At 37.1% G+C, this 19,684-nt stretch overlaps 1 protein-coding gene across 1 annotated transcript in view; it reads right to left on the reverse strand.

Moving 5' to 3' along the window:
* LOC5578274 (homeotic protein empty spiracles) overlaps positions 1-5,323 on the reverse strand; it is a 113,843-nt gene extending 108,520 nt beyond the window's left edge. The window contains exon 1 of the mRNA XM_001663752.2: positions 4,116-5,323. Coding sequence (XP_001663802.2) covers positions 4,116-4,926 — 811 coding nt within the window. The 5' untranslated portion in view covers positions 4,927-5,323. The remainder of the gene's footprint in view (positions 1-4,115) is intronic.
* Between the last annotated feature and the right edge of the window lie 14,361 nt (positions 5,324-19,684).

Here is a 19,684-nt window from a genome sequence, read left to right on the forward strand (position 1 = left end):
TTATGCCGATTGCTCATAGGGAAACAAAGTTACAGCATGCCAAAGTTGATCATTTTGTATGAAAAACGGCTTTCACTACTAACACAACTGTACGTAGCATACCCAGTGAACATTTTGGTTGGTATAACTTTTGCTGTACATCATTCTATACGAATCAATTCAATCGTATAGAATGCACGAAAAGGCTATATACCTACCAAAGTGGAGGCTATATGCGTACTTGGCACGACTTTTTCGGACTTTCTGCGATCAGATATACGATGCCACAAAATTTGGAAGAAAATAAAAAAAAGTTTCCAGCGAGTCTCAAAACACGGGACCTGCGGATCCGGAATCGTGCACCTTACCACTGTACCACCAAGGGTTACTTATCCGAAGAGCGATTATTTGCCAATTTTAATACATGTTTCATGTACAGCGACACATACTTTGTTGTTCTTTGAGGCCCATCGTCAGCAGATAGACAAAGTTTGGGTGGCAATTTTTGCTAAGTTATTGCGATTTCATACGATGCTTACTGGATTGATATATTATCTGTCAAATTATATAACATAACGTGATTCTATGTTGCACTATTTACGACATGTTTTGTTGTCAACACAGATTGTTGTTTATGAATCGTATTGGGGATTTATATACAACTTGTATTGACATTGATAACGCTTAATATGGCATCTTGTGCAATTCTGATTTTGGACGCATGAATATGTGATTTTGGATGCACATTCTTATACGATACGTGGTTCACTGGGTATCATGTTTCACTTAAATTTGTCAAACAGAGCAGAGAAATTTTTAATTATCCACTTCAAAGTTTTTACAGGTTTATTTTTGCTGAATCTCAGAAAAGCAAATATCAATTGTTCTAAATAGATGATACATATATATTTAAGGATAGAATAAAAAGATTAAATTAGTTTGGAGGAGGACTTCAGCAATTTGTGACAATGTGTGACGAGGGACACTTTGTTCATGCTATATCTTTTTTATTTATTATTAAAATCGTAATCTGTTTTCTGTGCATCGTTCAACTATTATTCAACAATGTTATGAAAATATAAAATCTTACGAGATCCTTTTGGTCGAAGAAATAAAAAGTTTTTCCAAAAACTCCTAAGAAAAACTGTTCGTCAAAAATAAGCATTATTTTTCGCGTTACAAAAATCCTCATTTTTATGAACAAATTGTATGTTGGTATTATTTACTATTCTACTAAAGGTAGAACTTCAGAAAAATCAATAATATTCCACCATTCACTGATACTAGGTCACTCTAGTAATTGATCCTGTATGGCCTAATTTGCTGATGTACCATCCTTATATTCTCAGCAAAAAAATAAAGTAAAAAGTGTGGTAAAAATTGGTGTAGATTACCAAAATAAACTACATTTCTATAATAGATACCTAAATCGTGAGTTTTGATCGGATAATAAGGTACAAATTTTACTCTTTATAATCGTTTTATGAAAAAAGCTCATACTTTCGAAATCATGTACGCATATTTATCGATCTACAGCAAACGGCAAGCGTTTTTCTCCAAATATTTTGATAGGTAATCTCAGAATAACACAATATGAAAATAATGCACGGAACATGAATTCGATTTTATTACAGGGGTCATGCACAAATTACGTCACGCTCCAAGGGGGAGGGAGGGGGTTGAGCCAAGCGTGACAAGCCTTACAGAATTTTTGGAGGACTCATACAAAAAATGTGATAAGGGGGGAAGGGGGGGGGAGGCGGTCTAAAAAGTTGAAATTTAGCGTGACATAATTTGTGTACCATCCCACAGCAGTGTATCCAATTTTGATGATTGTTATTGTGCTTTGAGAGGTCTTCTGTTTAAAATATGACATAGGGATTTAATAAACAACTTTAAGAAGGCATAGGTTATTTTTCATAATAATACTATATTAGTACTTCCGTCGGGACGTACTTTACACTCATTTTTTTTATCGTATCAGTTCCATTTAAATTTAAAATATTTTTCTCTAAAAAAAATCGGTGAAAAATAACACAGCGTAACAAAAATTACATTTTTGCTTGTCTCAAGGAGCAAACTATGTATCTCTAGTAGATTTTGGGTCGCTGAATTTGATGCCGTTCTCAGAAATGTTCCAGCACGTCCCAATTTTTAGCTACAGGTCTCCAAAGTTGTATAAAACACAGGTTTTATTAATGTTTACATGAAATTCAATGTAAAATTTATCAAACTTTTTTGTGATTCAATCCACCAATCATACAAAATAGGACTTGAACTTTCAATTTAGATATAATTTGGTTGTAAATTTTACCATTAAATTCAGTTTAAATCGATATTTTCAACATGCTTGCAGTCTCCATATAAAATTCTACGTTTCTCTTATATGGCATAAGACAATACTTTTCAGAACCACCAAAAAATAACATTTTACCAGCGGAAGAATTATGAACTATGTTAAAAAGTATTGTTTAGCACATGAAGTTTGAATTTTGTGACAATTATCAAGCAAATAAATTTACATACAAGTTGGAAAACTTGTATGCAAGTTTTTTAGCGTCAAATTTAGCATTTTCAACAGTCAATATCTTAAAAACTAGACGTGCTATGATATTTTTGAAAACGGCAATGGATTCAGCAACCCCTAATTGAGTAATAGTGGTATTTTGGTGCTTGAGACAAAAACATGTTCCGCAGTGTAATGTTATGATATCTGAAAAATTTTTGCTCCAAAAATAAGTTGATATTTTTCAGCAGGCTTCTGATTGATTTTTTATTATCACAGCATTGTATAAAATTACTCGAACGATGTACAGAAAACCGATTGCAATTTCATTGACTAATTATGAAGATATTGCATGTACAAGAAGTCCACTTTATAAAATGAACAGTCCTTAGTATTTTAATAAGACATGTAACACGAACTTATATCTAAAAAAAGTCCCACACGCCATACACAGGTTTAAATGACTTTTTGGCTATTCATCAACCGAATTTGGACTGAAAATTCAGATATGGAGAATTCCATGAATTACTAGTAAGTTGTCTGGTTGATTGTCGGAAATTTCTTGAGAAATCCGATAGTTTTGAAACCAGCATGCGAGGTTGTCAATCATTAAATAACACGACTAGGCGTGCTCTTGTTACTTCTATTTGAACCTAGAAACATTTGATCATGTTTGACTTCGCCGACTAGTTTTCACTGGGGTTTTACTTTTTTAAAAGTTCTAGCATTGGGGTAGTTCCTGAGGGTAGGGTAACTTTGTTGATAAGTATTGTTATACACATGTTTGAATTCTGAGGCAAATTTAGCGCATAAATTGCCATACAAGCTGGCAAGCTTGTATTCAAATTGACTGAAATAGCCAAATTCTGCATTTTCAACAGTCAATATCTCAAAAACAAGACGTTCTTTTATATTTTGAAAACGGCAATGGATTCAGCTTTCCCTAATTTAGTTTATAGCGGTATCTTGATGCTTAAAATTGATCATAATTAATAATCTCAGATATGTACATCGTCTAGCTCAAATCTCTGTAGGGGTATATGGCGGGACCATCATCAACTTGTTGAGGGTGTGATGATTTTTTTTCTTGCTCGGTATATAAGTTGTAGAAAACAACTAAATGGAAAAGGCCAGTCTAGAACATGACACTGAAGACGGCCTTACAGTTGAGGTCGAAATACGTGTATCAGTCGAAGGATACAAACACTAGCGGAAATAGATGGTATAGTACTACGTTTGATTTTCATCTGTTTACTAAACAGCTCGTGGATTAATTAACTTATTCGAGGGATAGAATGCTATAGATGTAATTGCTTAGAATTTTACCTCAGAAAAAATCGCCTGATACTTTCAATAGAGGTGACATGCTAATCCGTTCTTCAATTACCAAAAACCTCTCAAACGTTTTCATTGCCCCGAGAAGTGCGCAATTCCTCATACGGATTGCACACACATTCAGCGCATTAGCATAATTTCCGTTGGTGTTTGAGTTTGTGCGTTTTTTCTTCTTCAAGCATTGCGTTTAGCAGTCCACAATCATCATCGCCATCAGGGCGATGAGTGCGAGTCATAACAATAAAGAAATGTAAAATGCAAGGGCATAATAAAACAAATAAAAAACAAGACTTACTTCCAGGAAATCGTGGCGGGAACACATTGCGGCCGTGACGACTCAACAGCCACGGGTAGAGCGGGTAACTGTCGCGAGGAATATTCGCCCCGGGATGGTGCATCGGATGATGCGGATGCGGATGCCCCGGTGCGAATCCTTGAGCGTGGGCCAGGGCTGCGGCCGCTTGGAACTGAGCCGCTAAGAGGTGCTGGTTGTGCAGGTTGGCCATCTCTTGCGGATTGAGGAACGGCGGATGCGGAAGTGGGGGCTTGAGGTCATTTAGGTGGTTAGGAGGCGCTACCGGAAATGGACGGACCAATCCCGCGGGAATACCAGGAACTACAATAGGTTTGGTGGCTTGAGTTGGTGGTTGTGGTGACGGGGACGGGGATGTGCGGTCTTCGGGAGTTAGCCGGGTTTGTGCAAGGGGTGGACTTCTTGTCTGGGACAGGTCCTGACATTCTGCGGGGGAATCCGGATGTCGGTTGTTACGGTTTAGGTCGACCGGAGGCGAGGAACTGTGGTTTAACCGCTGTATCCGCGGACTGAACTCACTGGGAGAACAACTTTCCCTGGGTATTCGGAGGGCACGTTGAAGATCCGCGGCGGTTTGCGGGAACCGTAAATGTCCCGGAGGGAAATCACTAGGGTAACTGTTATCACTAAATGGACTGCTAGGTCGCTCGGAACTTTCACTGTTTGGGGAGAAATGGGGCGGCGGAGGAGATTTGCTCATCCGATTTCCTCCCACAATGGATTCGATACTAAACCCGATTCGGGGTTTCTGCGTAGGCATGGCCATAACTGAAGTAGGCGCCAGTGGCATCATTTTACACTCTAAATCAGAACACCGTAGGATTTTTCACTGCTGTTGTATCGTTTCCGGTAAATCACTGATAGGAATTTTCTTCGAACCGATCATCACTTGGGGCCAGATTTTCCTAGAAAGCCACATTGCGTTAATGACGACAGCTATTCTGCACCGGTCGCGAAACATTCACCTGAAGCGCTAGTCGAAAACCGCGAGGGGGCGCTTTCATGCCGCTGCAAACAGCTTAATTTGTTCACGTCGGGTGTTTTTGTTCATGCCTCGTTTAGCACCCTGACCGCCCGGAACGGCAAAAACAAAACGAAACAACAACAACCAGCAACGCTTTTAACACTTTACACGGAGACGGGGCCCGTAGATTACACGCACGTAGAAAACGCCGTTCCACGTTCAACGACGCCTGGTCACATAATAAAAAGCAACTACATGGGCCTCGCAGGGTGCTCCAACACACGCAAACAACCGGCCCCTGCCGCCACCAACACATTGAACACGATCCGACAAACTCAAAGCTCTGCGAAGTAAGCCGAAAGCAGAACGAAAAGAAAATCTCGAAAGAGGCGGAGCCACAAGCCCGCAAATTTATTTACAATCATTTCATCCAAGTTGGCACTCGTCTGTGATTGGTCAGCGGCTTGCAGCGCAGAGCTTTCCACTTTCGGGTCGGGATAATGCTTTCAACCCTTTCTTCGCTCGATCACAGCACACAGCTTGCCATGTTTTTCTACCATCGTTCTCCCACGTCGAGATTCAAAACCCCCATCCTTTTAGTGACACGCTCCGTACCGTCGTCCAAATGGGCAGGTTTTCCTCCTCTCGCTCGGCGCTGGCCAGTAATGGCATATATTTACTTTATTTATTATATATTATTAGATGCTTGTTAAAAGTTCATTCTATAATTGCCTGGTATGTTATTTGGTGTTTTATTTTCGTTATTATCGCCATTTGCTTTTGCTCATTTCCAAGTCGGGCCCGGGCACGTTTCTCCTCGGGACCGGAACCCTCCGCCACTGCACTGCTGGTGGAATCGCGACCGTTGTTGCTACTTCATCAGATTGGTGGTTCTCAAACAGTGGAAAACGTTTGTGAGTAGAGATGAGTATTCTGAATTATATTTTGTATTGAGGGCATTTTATGGCACACTACCATCAAAATTTCACATTTTGAATATTTTTGAATGTTTTAACATAAAGATTCATTTGATATCAAACTACTAAAACACACAGAATGATTAAAATTTTTAAAATAATCAAATTATCACGTATGGCGAAATAGGGAACGATTATGTCCATAACTGGTACACCTACCTTAAATACAATATAAATGTTATGATTGGTTATCGTGGTTCGAATATTACTCTAACAGGAGATATTCTCTCAAAATAATATTACGCGTTGCAAGAAAAAAATTGATTCCTGGAAAATTGGGTTGTTAAGTGCTGAAAAATTCACTGTTCTGAGTAGCTTGATCGAAAGAGCACATTTTTCTAAGTATAACACGATTTTATGGCTTTTCAATATCTTAATTTTGATATTATAAATGATTGAAAAAGATTTCGATCCGTCGACTCAATGACGTTTCAATTCACATAATGACAGCTCGTCCTGAAGTAAAATTTGCCGAGGGGTGACTCGAAAGTGATTTCCATACTAATTTCGAACGTGTTTTAAAAATACTTCCAGGTCTCGGAGAAAATTGTTAAATTTTGGATTCTAGTCATTTTTTCACGTAGATTCAGAATATGTAAGAAACTGGATACCCCTAAACAAGCCAATTGAAACACTCAGGCTGCAAAATTTTCCAGGCTAAACATCAAAGTCAGCCTTGCTCGTCGTTAGGTGTGATTGTTTTGATTGGTGTGACAATCAGGAATAAATTTAAAAATCTTCTCTACGACAGTGATTGGTATACTATGAACACATGTAAAATTGTAATAATGTCCACGTCCAGTAGTTAAACAGAAATATTATATTTTTCATAAACATCTACGTAGGTACTGAGAGCTCTGCTGTGGGGTGCAGTTTTGCTAGATGACTTCATGACATCAATATCCCTTATCTCATGAACTGTCTCCTTCTACGCGATTCCAATTAGTGTCCCTCATGGAGGAATAGGTGTCTAAGAGCATTGAAATAAAATGGAAGGCTCAATTTCCAAGGCTTCTCCTAGGACATGTTGAACCAACGATGAGAAAAGTAGTGATTGATTTATGTTTTTTTCAGTCAGCCTTCAATGCACACTATGTGATTTTTGTTCTGTGCGGAGATAGCTCACCGCGCGTTATTTCCGCGAGCCTATCCAAATTTTTAGATTTCCCCGCAATATAGAAATCATTTGAGATTTCAAAAAGTTATAGCTATGTATTTGTTGGGTTTTGGAATGTAAATGGAAATTGAGCAAGCGAATTTACCAAATTCTTTCACAGTTATAGATTCTTGAAGTGTTCCGACGTGACTGCGTAATAAAATAAACTCAGAATATACATCGAGAAAGTCAGTAAAACGAGAGTGAATATAACTTTCATTTTGTATGGGACGTTTCATGCAATTTTTCAACAGCCTACTTAATGGCAAGACAAAGTTTGCCGGGACCACTGGTAGAAAAAAAAAATCAATTTCATGCAGACAATTTCGATGTTTTTCATTGTGCATCGGAAGGCCTTCTAAAAAAAGCTTTTTTCCCTATTGTGCTTTAAATATGACTTGGAAACCTAATAAGTAACACTATGAAGGCCCAGGTGATTTTCCATATAAGGGCTATATGTATTAGTACTTCCGTCATGACGTACTTTAAACCTTGAAAATCTGTTCATTTAAGTTTCCTTTTAGTTTAATATATTTTTCTCCACTATGATATGCAGAAAATTGTTGCTACAAAAATTACATAAATTTTTTTGGGAGGCTACTAACTTATAGTGCTTTTGGAGAACAAGCCGTTTTTGGAGATAGAAGATATAGATTGTCGAATTTTTCAACCAAATGCTAATTGATTTTGTTAGCCTTCAAAAACCGACCGTTCTAATCCTTATTCGTGTGAAATTAATTATTCTGATGGCTTTTTCATTATCCCAACATCGTACAATATAAGTCAAAAAATTAACAGAAAACTGATTGTGGTTTAATTGATAAATTTAAAAGATGCACCACGTGTACACTAGGGCGATTCAAATTTTTGAAATGTTCGATAATCCAATCTCCCATATACTCCTATAACAATAGTGTTCTATAAAATTTACAGCTTTCTATGTGGTGATTTAAAAATGGCCCAAAGACAATGTAGGTTTATATGGAAATTACTATGGAGAAATTTTAAGAAATGTTCCAAACACGCTAGTACTATAATGTAAGTAAAGGGCAGGCAATCGTCAGCTTTGTCACTGTGCGATGATGAAATAAAAAAAACACATCGTCATCCAGTATAATAACTCTGGCAGGGCGTCGTCTGGTCATCGGTTATCGGCGAATGCCATCCCAGAATTGCTTGTATTGGCGATTTAACCCGAACTCCACAAGCTTCAACAATAGCTCTGTTGGTAAGCGCGTGACGTTGACGGATCAGAGATCGTTTGTTCAATTCTTGACAAGTTTTGTTTTTTTTTTTCAAAAAAGGTTCATAATCTATCGACGCCACGGTTCATATTTTTAGTCGACTCAGAGCTCCCGAACGAAGTTTCGACTATAACGAAGGAGGCTTATTTGTTCCTCATGACGCCGAGCTTTTGTGGCGGGCCACTGCAGCAAATCGTCGTGGTTGAGTGACGATGACGATTTTTTTTTAGTTTCGTCGACGACTTTTTTTCATTTGACGGTGACGATTTTCTACCCTGTGTAAGTAGAAACTTGTTATCCCATATTGAAAACTCATTCGTCAAAGGAAGGATATTGCTGGAGAAACAAATCCCTTTTGAGTTAATTTCGTTAGTTAGAATTGCGGCTGTAGAGCGTAAGAGCTCAGTATCCATAAACAATTCGCTCTCACTTGCGATCGGGAGATACAAACGTGAGCGTGTTGGGGGTTTGGCATCTAAGTCCGAAAGAGACATGGATTTGCGAAAAAAGATGTGTTTATAGTTAGTACTCGGATTCAGTTTGGCTTTCTATTCCGCAGAATCATAAGGTGTTCTGTAGCTTAGTTGGTTAAAGCGGTCGTGTGTTCGAGTCTCACTAAAACGCGTATTTTTTCGCAAATTCATGTCTCAATTTGTCAAACAAACACACTGTGTCTTCTGATTTCAAGTTCCCAAAACTAGGTTCATAGGAGTTCCTGGATTCATAGGAGAATAATAGAGTTACACTAATTTTAATGAATGTCAACCACCTTTAGACCAATTTGACACATGATGTACCCGACTTAATAATAAGACGTTCCAAATTGAGCATAAATTTTACGTAGACCCACACAATATGACCAGCCCAAGAAAGTATGCCATATTTTACCGACTTCACATTTACTGACATAATTCGTTTTCATCATTATATAAATTGACAGTGAACATGCTTTCAAACAGTAATAGTATCAATGTTTTCGATTCGTCTTAATAATTGGATTCACTGGGATTCGTTATTCAACAAATTGTGAAGTTTTCTCCAGGTAGTAGAGATATTTTGAAAACATACACTTGCATACAGCCATAAGAATATCATAAAGCACTGCACTGTTTTAATTTTGTATGTAATTTTGACTTTTACTGGCCTCGTTGTTTACAAATATTATAAGAAATGGAAGATACACGAAGATTTTGTCTTCTCTGGTTTATAGCAAATTAGAACAAAAGTTCGAATGAGGCAAGAGTTTCTTTTTAGAATTTCTGGCTAAAATTGTAATTATCGGTCGAACTTACATTGTATGGAACAAAACATAAATGAAGTTTTATTTAATTTTCTATGTAAGACCGTAACTGAGCCAATCGTAAGGATGCTTTGTAGTGTATCTGTTTTGGCAGAAATACTTCGAAACCATTTTTGCCTATAATGCACAAAAGTTCGAATCAGCTGGGCAAAAGTTCGAGCCAAATATTATCTAAAACTGGCAAATTGCCTTAAACACGCCTTCTCTAGTTGTAATGCAATATGTCTGATCGTGCAAAAAAAAATGTATACAGTCACCTCTCCACATCTCGATATCGAAGGGACCATCGAGATAGGGAGAGATCGAGACAAAGAACGTTAATTCAATGAACACTAGATTGAAAATCACTCTTTGACTAAGAAAATATTAAACAAACAAACTAAATTTCAAGTTTTCAAATAGTTCTCTGATAATGTTCATATCGACAAATTTAGAGAAAATTGGGAACATAAAATCAACAGAAACACATCGAGATATGGAGATGTCGAGATAAGGAGAATATTGAGATATGAAGAGGAAAATCGTATGCAGAATGAAGGGACCGAAGCAATCATCGACATAGGAAGAGATATCGAGATGCGGAGAATCGGCTGTATTTCAATTAACATAGTTTTGGGCAGTTATGTGATGAAAATTTAATGTGTATTCTTCTGTAAACATAGTTTTGTGATTGGTTTAAAGTATGCCTGTCATAAAAAATATCGATACTTTGTGTTTCAGCTGAAGAACTTTTGCCTTACACTAGATTCAAACTCTTGCTCCACCGATGGAAAAAAAGATCGTTCAACAAAAATAATTTTAAAACTGTTATAGCTAAATAGGGGTAAATATATGTTGACACAAGTGTGTTAGGCGAAATTGAAGCCAATATATTTAAGGATCATTGTGTGGTGTTTATTTCTTTTCAATGGTAATAGTTTCTCAAAAAATATGGATTATTCTACTGAAATTATTCACAGTTGTTATGGAACTCGAATGGAATCCAGAGAGTGGGCTGGAACGAGAATCTGAATTTTGTTCCACACTTACGTACCAGTTGTTTTCACAGTGAAATTAAACGTATATTTTTTAGAAGAACAACGTAAGCTATATTTTTGACGCGATAATGGCCTCTAACACGAGAGATTTATAGTTTCTTCTTTAATAACCAAAAAGTCAAACTAATAATTAATACGCAAAAAATCTTGTAACTGCGACAAGATGTTCTAGTGTTGGTAGTGAATTAACTGATGGGAGCAATATTTGAAATAGATGTATGAAAATAAAAAAAAAGTCCTAGAGATCTTTGTTACGCATCATTCAAGATTTCAACTTTTATGTGTAACATATTTGACGCCAGACTGTGAATGAAGTGACTGTGATGTTACATGGAAATTTCTCCGCCCGTGAAAACTCTTTGGGAACCCCCAATTACTGCAGGACTCAGCCGATGGGGATGAGTGAGTGGCATAAAATTAAATTGTGAGTACTCTCCATCGGATTGGGGCGAGTTATCTCGCCTCTTCCACCGCTTTTTTTTCCGCCCCACCCCAAGCACCAATCGAGGTGGCGTGAATCTGGGAAAAACTCCACTTTTTCCGCAATGCTCACCAAAGTTGGATCCACTTTCCAAGTTCCCGTTTGGCCTGTGGTCGTCAGATGGTGCCATTTTGTTGTTTGCCAATTTAGTGAAATGGGATGCGGCCCGATTGATGATAGCGTATGGCACTCTGAAGTGGATGCAGTTTTTTGGTTTCGGAAGTGAAAAATCTATCGTCAAGTTTAATGAGATTTTATTTCCAGGCGAATTTAGTAATGTTTGAGGATCTTGCCGCTTGAAAAGATTGACATTGGGTACCTACATCGATAAAGTGGATGAGAATAGAGTGTGAAGTCAGATGTGTAAATATTGGTCTCAAAATGCTGCCTTGAGGAACACCAGCTCTTACAGGAAGTCTTTCAGACTGTGAGCTCTGATAATTAACCCGAAGTGTACGATTTAACAGATAACTTTGGATTATTTTACCAATGTATGTTGGAAATAATCGAAAATTTATGTCAAGCACTGTCGAATATTTTTGCTATGGCAAACCCAATCGAATAATTTGTAGATTTATTGGAACGAATCAAACTCGTTACACGAGAAAGTTTATGAGTGGTCGAATGTACATGTCGGAATCCAAACGCTTCATTGTCAAAAATTCAATTTTCGTTGATGCGGACCATCATTCTGTTCAAAATGACATTTTCAAAAGAAGGATGTAAAAAATTCCATCATTGCCAGGGCCTTCATATTTTTCATTTTTTTTAATAATTGTTCTCACTTCTTCCAAATCAGTCTCCCAGGAATTTTCAAAATCGTTCTCTTGATTGAGAATGCTTTCAAGTTCCAGAGTAACTTGATTTTCAATTGGACTTGTCAGTCCTAAATTGAAATTATGCGTGCCTTCAAACTGCAGAGCAAGTTTTTGAGCTTTTCCGTAATTAATAAAACATAAGTTATCTGTTTAAATTCCGGAGTTGGCTTCTGAGGTTTATACAAAATTTAAGATAATTTCCAAAAGGACTCAGAGGCAGGGTCCAATTGAGAAATTTTGTTATAAAAACTTTTGTTTCTCAATAAGGTCCTAAAGCCATGTCCCAATTTTAGTACCAAACGCTTTAGTTCAAGCCAGAAACACATGTTTACTCAATTTTAAAATAATTTTCATTGGTTCAAGTTTAAAAAACATTTTTTTACGATTTTTGAGATTTTGTTACAACCACTTGGTTTAAACTCATATTATGGATATATTTTGTTTTCCGTGCCCCTTCCAAAATGTCAGATAGGAACAATCCCAGTGTTAAAAATATAAGCCCTGTGGCATTTTTGTCGACAAATTGAACGTCAAACATGATCAAAAGTGTCAAGTTTCATATTTGGAACTATTTTCAAAATTGAAGTTAAAATATGTTGTAGCCATTATTTGAGCTGCTAAAGTGGTTGCAAGAACATGCTCTTTTGTATTATTCAATAAAACTAGAATTATTAAAACATTTTAGGACCCAATTGAGTAAAACGTTTTATAGTTTTTTTTTCGGATCCTGCCATAAAATTTTTAAAGTAGGATGGCGGATGCGTAGAAATTACCTTCTCCTCACGTTTTTAATATTATCAAGAGCTCAAGATATTACTTCACATTTTGGTATAGCAATGCCCCTTTCTTCAACAATGATATTAGTTAAAGTTTTGAGACCATTGCACTATGGGCCGCAATCTGGCGGGAAAAAATAATAACTCGGTAACAAAGCGTTTCCGGTAGTTGGTGTCTTCGGCAAAGCTTTTTGTTACAAAGAGGTCCATCTACTGACATAAACGGATAGTTCCTTAATCGTCTTCATAGGAGGCGCCACAATCTAACTTTTTATTGTGACGTTCTAGAGACTTGGCATGTTCGGCAAAGTTGATCATTTTGATAAAACCAGGGTTGGTAAAAATCTTGGAATTCACTCTACAGTAGCCAAGCAAAGCCAATCGCAGTCAGCGAAGCCAGTGAAACTCACGCCAATCGCTGCTGTAGGCAAAAAGCCTTGAAAATAGCAAAACATCCGTTGCTAAGGGCAACCCAGAATTACTGTAGAAAAATGTTCTATTTCCCGCTGCATTTCCCGCATTTAGAGCCTTCAATGACACTCATGATTTAGAAAATTCGTGCACCCAACATAGGCTGCTTCATGGGATTCACGTTTTTGAACTACTGTACTGGGAGAGTCAAGCCTACTACTATTACCATTCCCAGCACTGGATAAAACAAACAACTCTCTCGAAGATGTCAAAATTCCACAGCCTACTGTTTTCGAGTTATTGGCAAAATTAGACCAAATTAGTGAAAAAAACATTTTTTTTTCACCGAATTTAACATTTTTCTTAAGGACCATGTCATATAATATTTTTTACTGATAAATATATAACAAACACAAACTCTGGTGGAAAATTTTTAATAATACGGCGCATAAAAATTAGGAAATTATGAAAAAAAAAAACTTAAAAAATAGAGCAATTTTTGAACCCTAATATCTCCAAAAGCGCAAAAAATCGCAAGCTAAAATTTTCAGGCAATATAGAACAATACTTGATCAAACGGATGTCAAAATTTCTGAGAGGTATATTTTGGTGCTTTTGAGATATTTCATTTTTTTTACAATGATTATATTACTCCAATACGGTTAAATTTCCATTAGTCAATCTGAAGGGACGATCGACTTTTAGAATTAACGAGTCATGGAACAAAAACTTTCAGAAAACTGTTTAAAAAGCCATCATAGTAGCCACGAAATTCAGTTTAAGAGCAGTTCCTTGAGTTGATATCGAGTAATGTAGATGAAAGTGTAGATAAAAACTGGCTACATATTTGTTTTTCTTCATTAATTTAAATGATATAGTATGCCATGAAAAAATTGATCATGTGTCAGTCAATTGTTGTCATCATGGATCGATGTGAGCAATTAATTTTGTGAATGTGTTACTTTTAATACGGAAAATCGAATTTTAAAGCATAATCATGTCGATATCTCTAAATGCTGAAATTTCAGAGCGCACGATCTCTTGTAGATTTGTTTTAAAGCGGGGAAAGCGTTGATCCTTGGATGTTTCGAAACAGAGGATACAGATCAAAGGTATCAATTTGGAGATTCCTTCGATTTTGAGAACTGTTAGGTTGTTTAACCTTAAATACAGTTGTGTTCAGAATAATAGTAATGAATGCCGATTTTCATACAAAATGCTCAACCTTGGCATACTGTAACTTTGTTTCCTTATGAGCAATCGGCATGAAATTTTGGCAGTGAACTACAAATATACTCAATTTAATTATCACAAAATTGGAAAAAAATTCACAACACCGGCTAAAAAGTTAAGCACCAGGTGAAATCGCTCAAAATAATAGTAGTTTTAATAATTTAAATATCTGCTGTATTTTGACTTTTTGAATTTTTCTCTATTTATCTTTTCAACCATTTTCACCCAAGCTAAAAATGTATAAACAAGCCAATTTTTTATGAAATTGTTACTGATAATGAAATTGAGTATATTTGTAGTTCACTGCCAAAATTTCATGCCGATTGCTCATAAGGAAACAAAGTTACAGCATGTCAAAGTTGAGCATTTTGTATGAAATTCGGCTTTCACTACTATTATTCTGAACACAACTGTATGTGTTTAATCACCGGATTTGCTTAAATTTTGAGCTTTCGGAAAACGGTAACAACGAATTCGAGATGAAATCCAAAGCCAGCTTGTACTGTGGGCAAATATAATAATTTCATGCAATAATAAACTATATTTTTCCGTTTATTTTAAAATACACTTACATATTTGCCACGAAAATATTAAACGCGTAATGAAAAGAAAATCGTAAAAAAATTAAAAAATCTCAAAAACACCAAATATATCTCTCTGAAATTTTGAAATTCGTTTCATCAAGTATTGTTCAATGTTGCCTCAAAATTTGAGCTTGCGATTTTTTGCGCTTTTGCAGATATTAGGGTTCAAAAATTGCTCTATTTTTTAAGTTTTTTTCATAATTTCCTAATTTTTATGCGCCGTATTATTAAAAATTTTCCAAATTGCTCTTTTTTTCAAGTTTTTTCATTATTTCTCAATTTTTCTGCGTCGTATTATTAAAATTTTTTCACCAGAGCTTGGGTTTGTTATATATTTATCAGCAAAAAATATTAAATGACATTATTCTTATAAAAAATGTTAAATTCGGTGAAAAAATCAAAATCAGCATGAGTAACCAGTGGGCTACAGGTTCTATAAGAGGTAAACAAGTAAGGGTATCAGGGTATCAGGCTAACAAATAAAAATCTGTCGTTGGAATTACAGCCATCTCTCCCTTACTCGATATTGAAGGGACCATCGAATTACAGAACACAAAAGCAGTGCAACTGCGTTTCCAAGGGACCATCGAGTTAGCCATGAAAACCAACTTTTGCTATGGTTCTCTAACTCGATATCGAGATACGGAATATCGAGTAAGGGAGAGAAAACTGTACTTTGCAAATTATTTCATGAGCGATGTTTTGTACTGAAGTCACCAATGACATAAATTTTTGACTTATTGCTAGTCAATTTTCGCAAGTCAGTGTGAAGCGAACTAACATGCTGCCCAGTGCATTGAAAATGCAAATAAGTAGCCATGGAAGTATATTTACCAAAAATGTGTTTCAGCAGAATTACCTAAAATTTAAAAAAAAAACTTCGGTTTCAAATAACGAAAAAAGTTGATGTTTACGCCTATGAATGATAATTGTCTTTTTTTTTTAATGAAGGAACTGAAGTTATCTGCAACAATTTCAAAAGACTGAATGGCAGAAAATTAGCGTGTACCTGCACATGATTATGATTGACTGCTGGGTATGATAATAAAGCAAACGATCGTTAACTGAAAAATGGAAATCGTTGCCTGGGAAAATCCGGTTACGAAAAACTTTGTCGTTGCTTCCGCAATATGCGCTTTACTTTTTGGCATCTTTCTTCACAGAACAGACGTCTTGAGCGTGACAGAAAGCTCCTTATCATTTAAACGGTATCACCCACTTTTGCCCCCGACGGCACTAAATGGGGTTCTGGATATTTCCTCCAGATTTCTGGAAATTTTTTCATGTCACACGGACATTGAACATAATTCTTGCTTTTTTCTAAAGCTTCAAAATAATGTAGATCACTTGTGTTTTAAGTGAATTAAATAGTATTCTTGAGAAAGTCCTTTCTGACAAATGCCAGATTGCGTTCTTTTTTATAATGACTACTTGGACTGGGGAAAATCCAAGTAAATCATATATTCCATTTCTGATCTCTTCAGGTGACTTATAATCACTTGAGAGACCCTTCAAGATGACCTTGAACAGATGTTTGAAAAGAAGTTTGCGATTATTAAAGGTTCATCAAGATGTTTGAGAAGAAATTCGCGATCTTTAAGAGTTCTCGGCAATACCGGACAGTTTCCTTTTTTTGCTTTGCGATTTGGAAGGAAACCTTGATTCCCCTTATGAAGTTCAAGATCTCCTGCTTGAATCCCTCAAATTCGGAACAACTACGATTAGCGGCACTCTTTTTTTTCCTCACATGAACCAAAGGGCCTGAGCTAGAGGCTGCTTCGATTTGATGTCGAAAGCATTGCTAATTTCGATGCAATTATCAACATTAATAATTTCACACTTGGAAGAAAGGGCGCATTTCGAAGAAACGTCCTCTGCCTCTCTTCCATTTTTACCACGTTTGGTGTGACAAAAGCAAACGAAAGTGTGGATTCAGTGATTCACACTTCCTTTTGTTTGTGGTTGCAACCATGTTCAGTGAATGAACGTAAGAAGTAGGAGGTCTTTTCCCAAGACGGTGTCCAAGAAGGATTACCACCGCTAGCTTTTGCTAACGGGTCCAACGAAAAAATCGAAGGCACGGGTCCAAACAAAGATCTAGAAGGAGGAATTACCCAAGATCGATAGTAGAAAAAATAGTACTAAAAAGTACCGTTTTTGTAGCCCGTCAGAAGTACTGTTTTATTCCTTTAGATAGTTTTACAAACTTCCAAGAGCAGAGAGAATTTGTGTACGCACAGCACGAGGGTAAGATGCGCACTGATTGGTCCTTAATTAAATAAACCCTCTTTTTATGGATTCAACGTATTCCTCGTTCAGTGCATACATTCATCCTTGAGAACCAAAACTAAATCAGAAAAAATGTCTCTAATTGTGATGACTGAAAATCAAATAACTCCACACTTATCTACAATGTTCCTCTCTGGTCTCCAATTCCCGCACGTTGTCGATCACAATCTGGAAAACATGGTAAACCTTCCTCCACTACGGCGGCGATGGTGACGGAGGGCGACAACTTCTGCGACGGCATCGCGACCGCAAACGCGCGTTAGTCACAGTGTTCACACAAATTGCCCCCCGTACCACAGTGACCGCACTCCATACAGATTTTGGACAAAAGTATAAATCCTATTTAAATCCTTGTTGGTAAATACTAGTTCATAGATAAATCATGATAATTTCAGGTACATTTGGCAAAACGGTTCGAAGTATACTACTGAGGGGTAAATAATCATTTAAGAGCTTAACCTAAATATCTTGAAAAGCTGTGAACAATTTTTGGATGGAATTGATGAAGCTAGATTTAGTGGGGGACTTAGGACCGAAACTCTGCATTAGAATAAAAAAAAAAAACAAGAAATTTTTATAATTTAAAAAGCGTTTATTTCAGTTACCAATTCTACAGCTATTCATGTTATGCAAAAAATCGAAAACATACAACCGTTCAGAAACATCGGAGAGTTGTCATTCACTGCTAGAGAAAGCTGGAAAAATAAATATCCAAACTGCAATATTTCAACTATTAGCCAATATTGGGGCCACTGTGCGCCCGCGCGAGACTCGCTCGCAAGAATCGACACAGGACGGCCAAAACGCAAAGCGGAAAATGGAAATAAGATTGATTTCGATGATAATTGTGTTTATTTTGTTTGAATTAATGTGTGTTTTTATTAAAGTTGTCGCCCGGTTTTGGCTTCTAGGCGAAATCCTTAATTGCTGCTGTTGCTGTTGGATCGAGACACTTATTATCGAGCTTCCTAGCCACAACTAGAGTGTATGGGAACCGAAATTAATAGATGAACGTTTTTCACTGAGTCCTGGTGGGTTTGTGTAAAAGAATTGGAAACGCTGTCGCAGCGGAAGAAGAATTGGGGGCCATTAATTTTTAGATGAGGTTTTCACAAAGGGTGTGGACAAGGGGTACAAACGCTAGTTGGCGCAAAGAGCTAGTGGTCGTTGTTTTCCACTTAGCGCGCATTATTAGTCTCATTTGACGGATATTAGGTGTGACGGAAGAAACGATAGAGGAGAGGGGTCTGTTTCCACAAGTTGAGCAATTGTAACAGTTTTATTGAGGAATTTAAGAGTGTTTAAATTTGAATGGTGTTCGTTTTCCATCGTGAGAACAAAGTATTATTACTTTTCTCTGAAGGGCTTAAGAGCAAGTGGATTCAAGCATTTATTTAGGTAACTCTTAACAGATAACACTGATCAACTATTTCACGCCGCAATACTCGGTTCGTGGCCGCATCTCTCCATCCTCGGTTCTTCCCCACGCTCGCCAAATCGATGAGCACTTGATCCTAGCTCACTGCGCTCCACGCATTCTTGTACCAACCGGATCCGACGCGAACACCATTTTTGCTGGGTTGCTATTCGGCATTCTTGAAACATGCCCTGCCCATCGTATCCTTCCAGCTTTGGCCACCTTCTGGATACTGGGTTCGCCGTAGAATTGAGCGAGCTCGAGGTTCATCCTTTGTCGCCACACACCGTTTTCCTGCATACCGTCAAAGATCGTCCTTCGTGACGTTTGAAGATTCCAAGTGCTTTCAGGTCATCCTTGGGTATCGTCCACGTTTCATGCCAGTAGAGGGCTTTAGCGGCCTCATGAGCGTTTTTGTACATGGTACATTTGGTGCGGTTCATTAAACAATATGAAGCACTCAGTTCACTCTGGCTAAACAAAAATTGAAAAAATATGGTTCTTGGTTCGGTATGGTTGGATGTGTTTCACAGTTTTCAACAACACAAGTAAAATTGGAGACAAATGATGCTTATCATCACCGTGCATGTTGGAATCCATGTCACAAGTGTTTATGGTAAGGATTCGTATGTACTAAATCAAGGTTCTCACGTGTTCATACATAAATCCTAAAGATCGAAGAAAACCATGAATTCGCTCTGCCAAAGCGCACCAAGTTGCTCCCATTTGGTGCACTTTTGCTGATCAAGTTCACAGTTCAATGCGTAGTGTTCACCAGGAATGACCATCATTTCAGATGTAACATTGACCTGCTGATGTTATACTGCAATATAAAAATAACCACAGAATCTAAAAGTTGTTTGA

Source organism: Aedes aegypti, chromosome 1 (assembly GCF_002204515.2).
Source record: "Aedes aegypti strain LVP_AGWG chromosome 1, AaegL5.0 Primary Assembly, whole genome shotgun sequence".
NCBI classification, from domain to species: domain Eukaryota; kingdom Metazoa; phylum Arthropoda; class Insecta; order Diptera; family Culicidae; genus Aedes; species Aedes aegypti.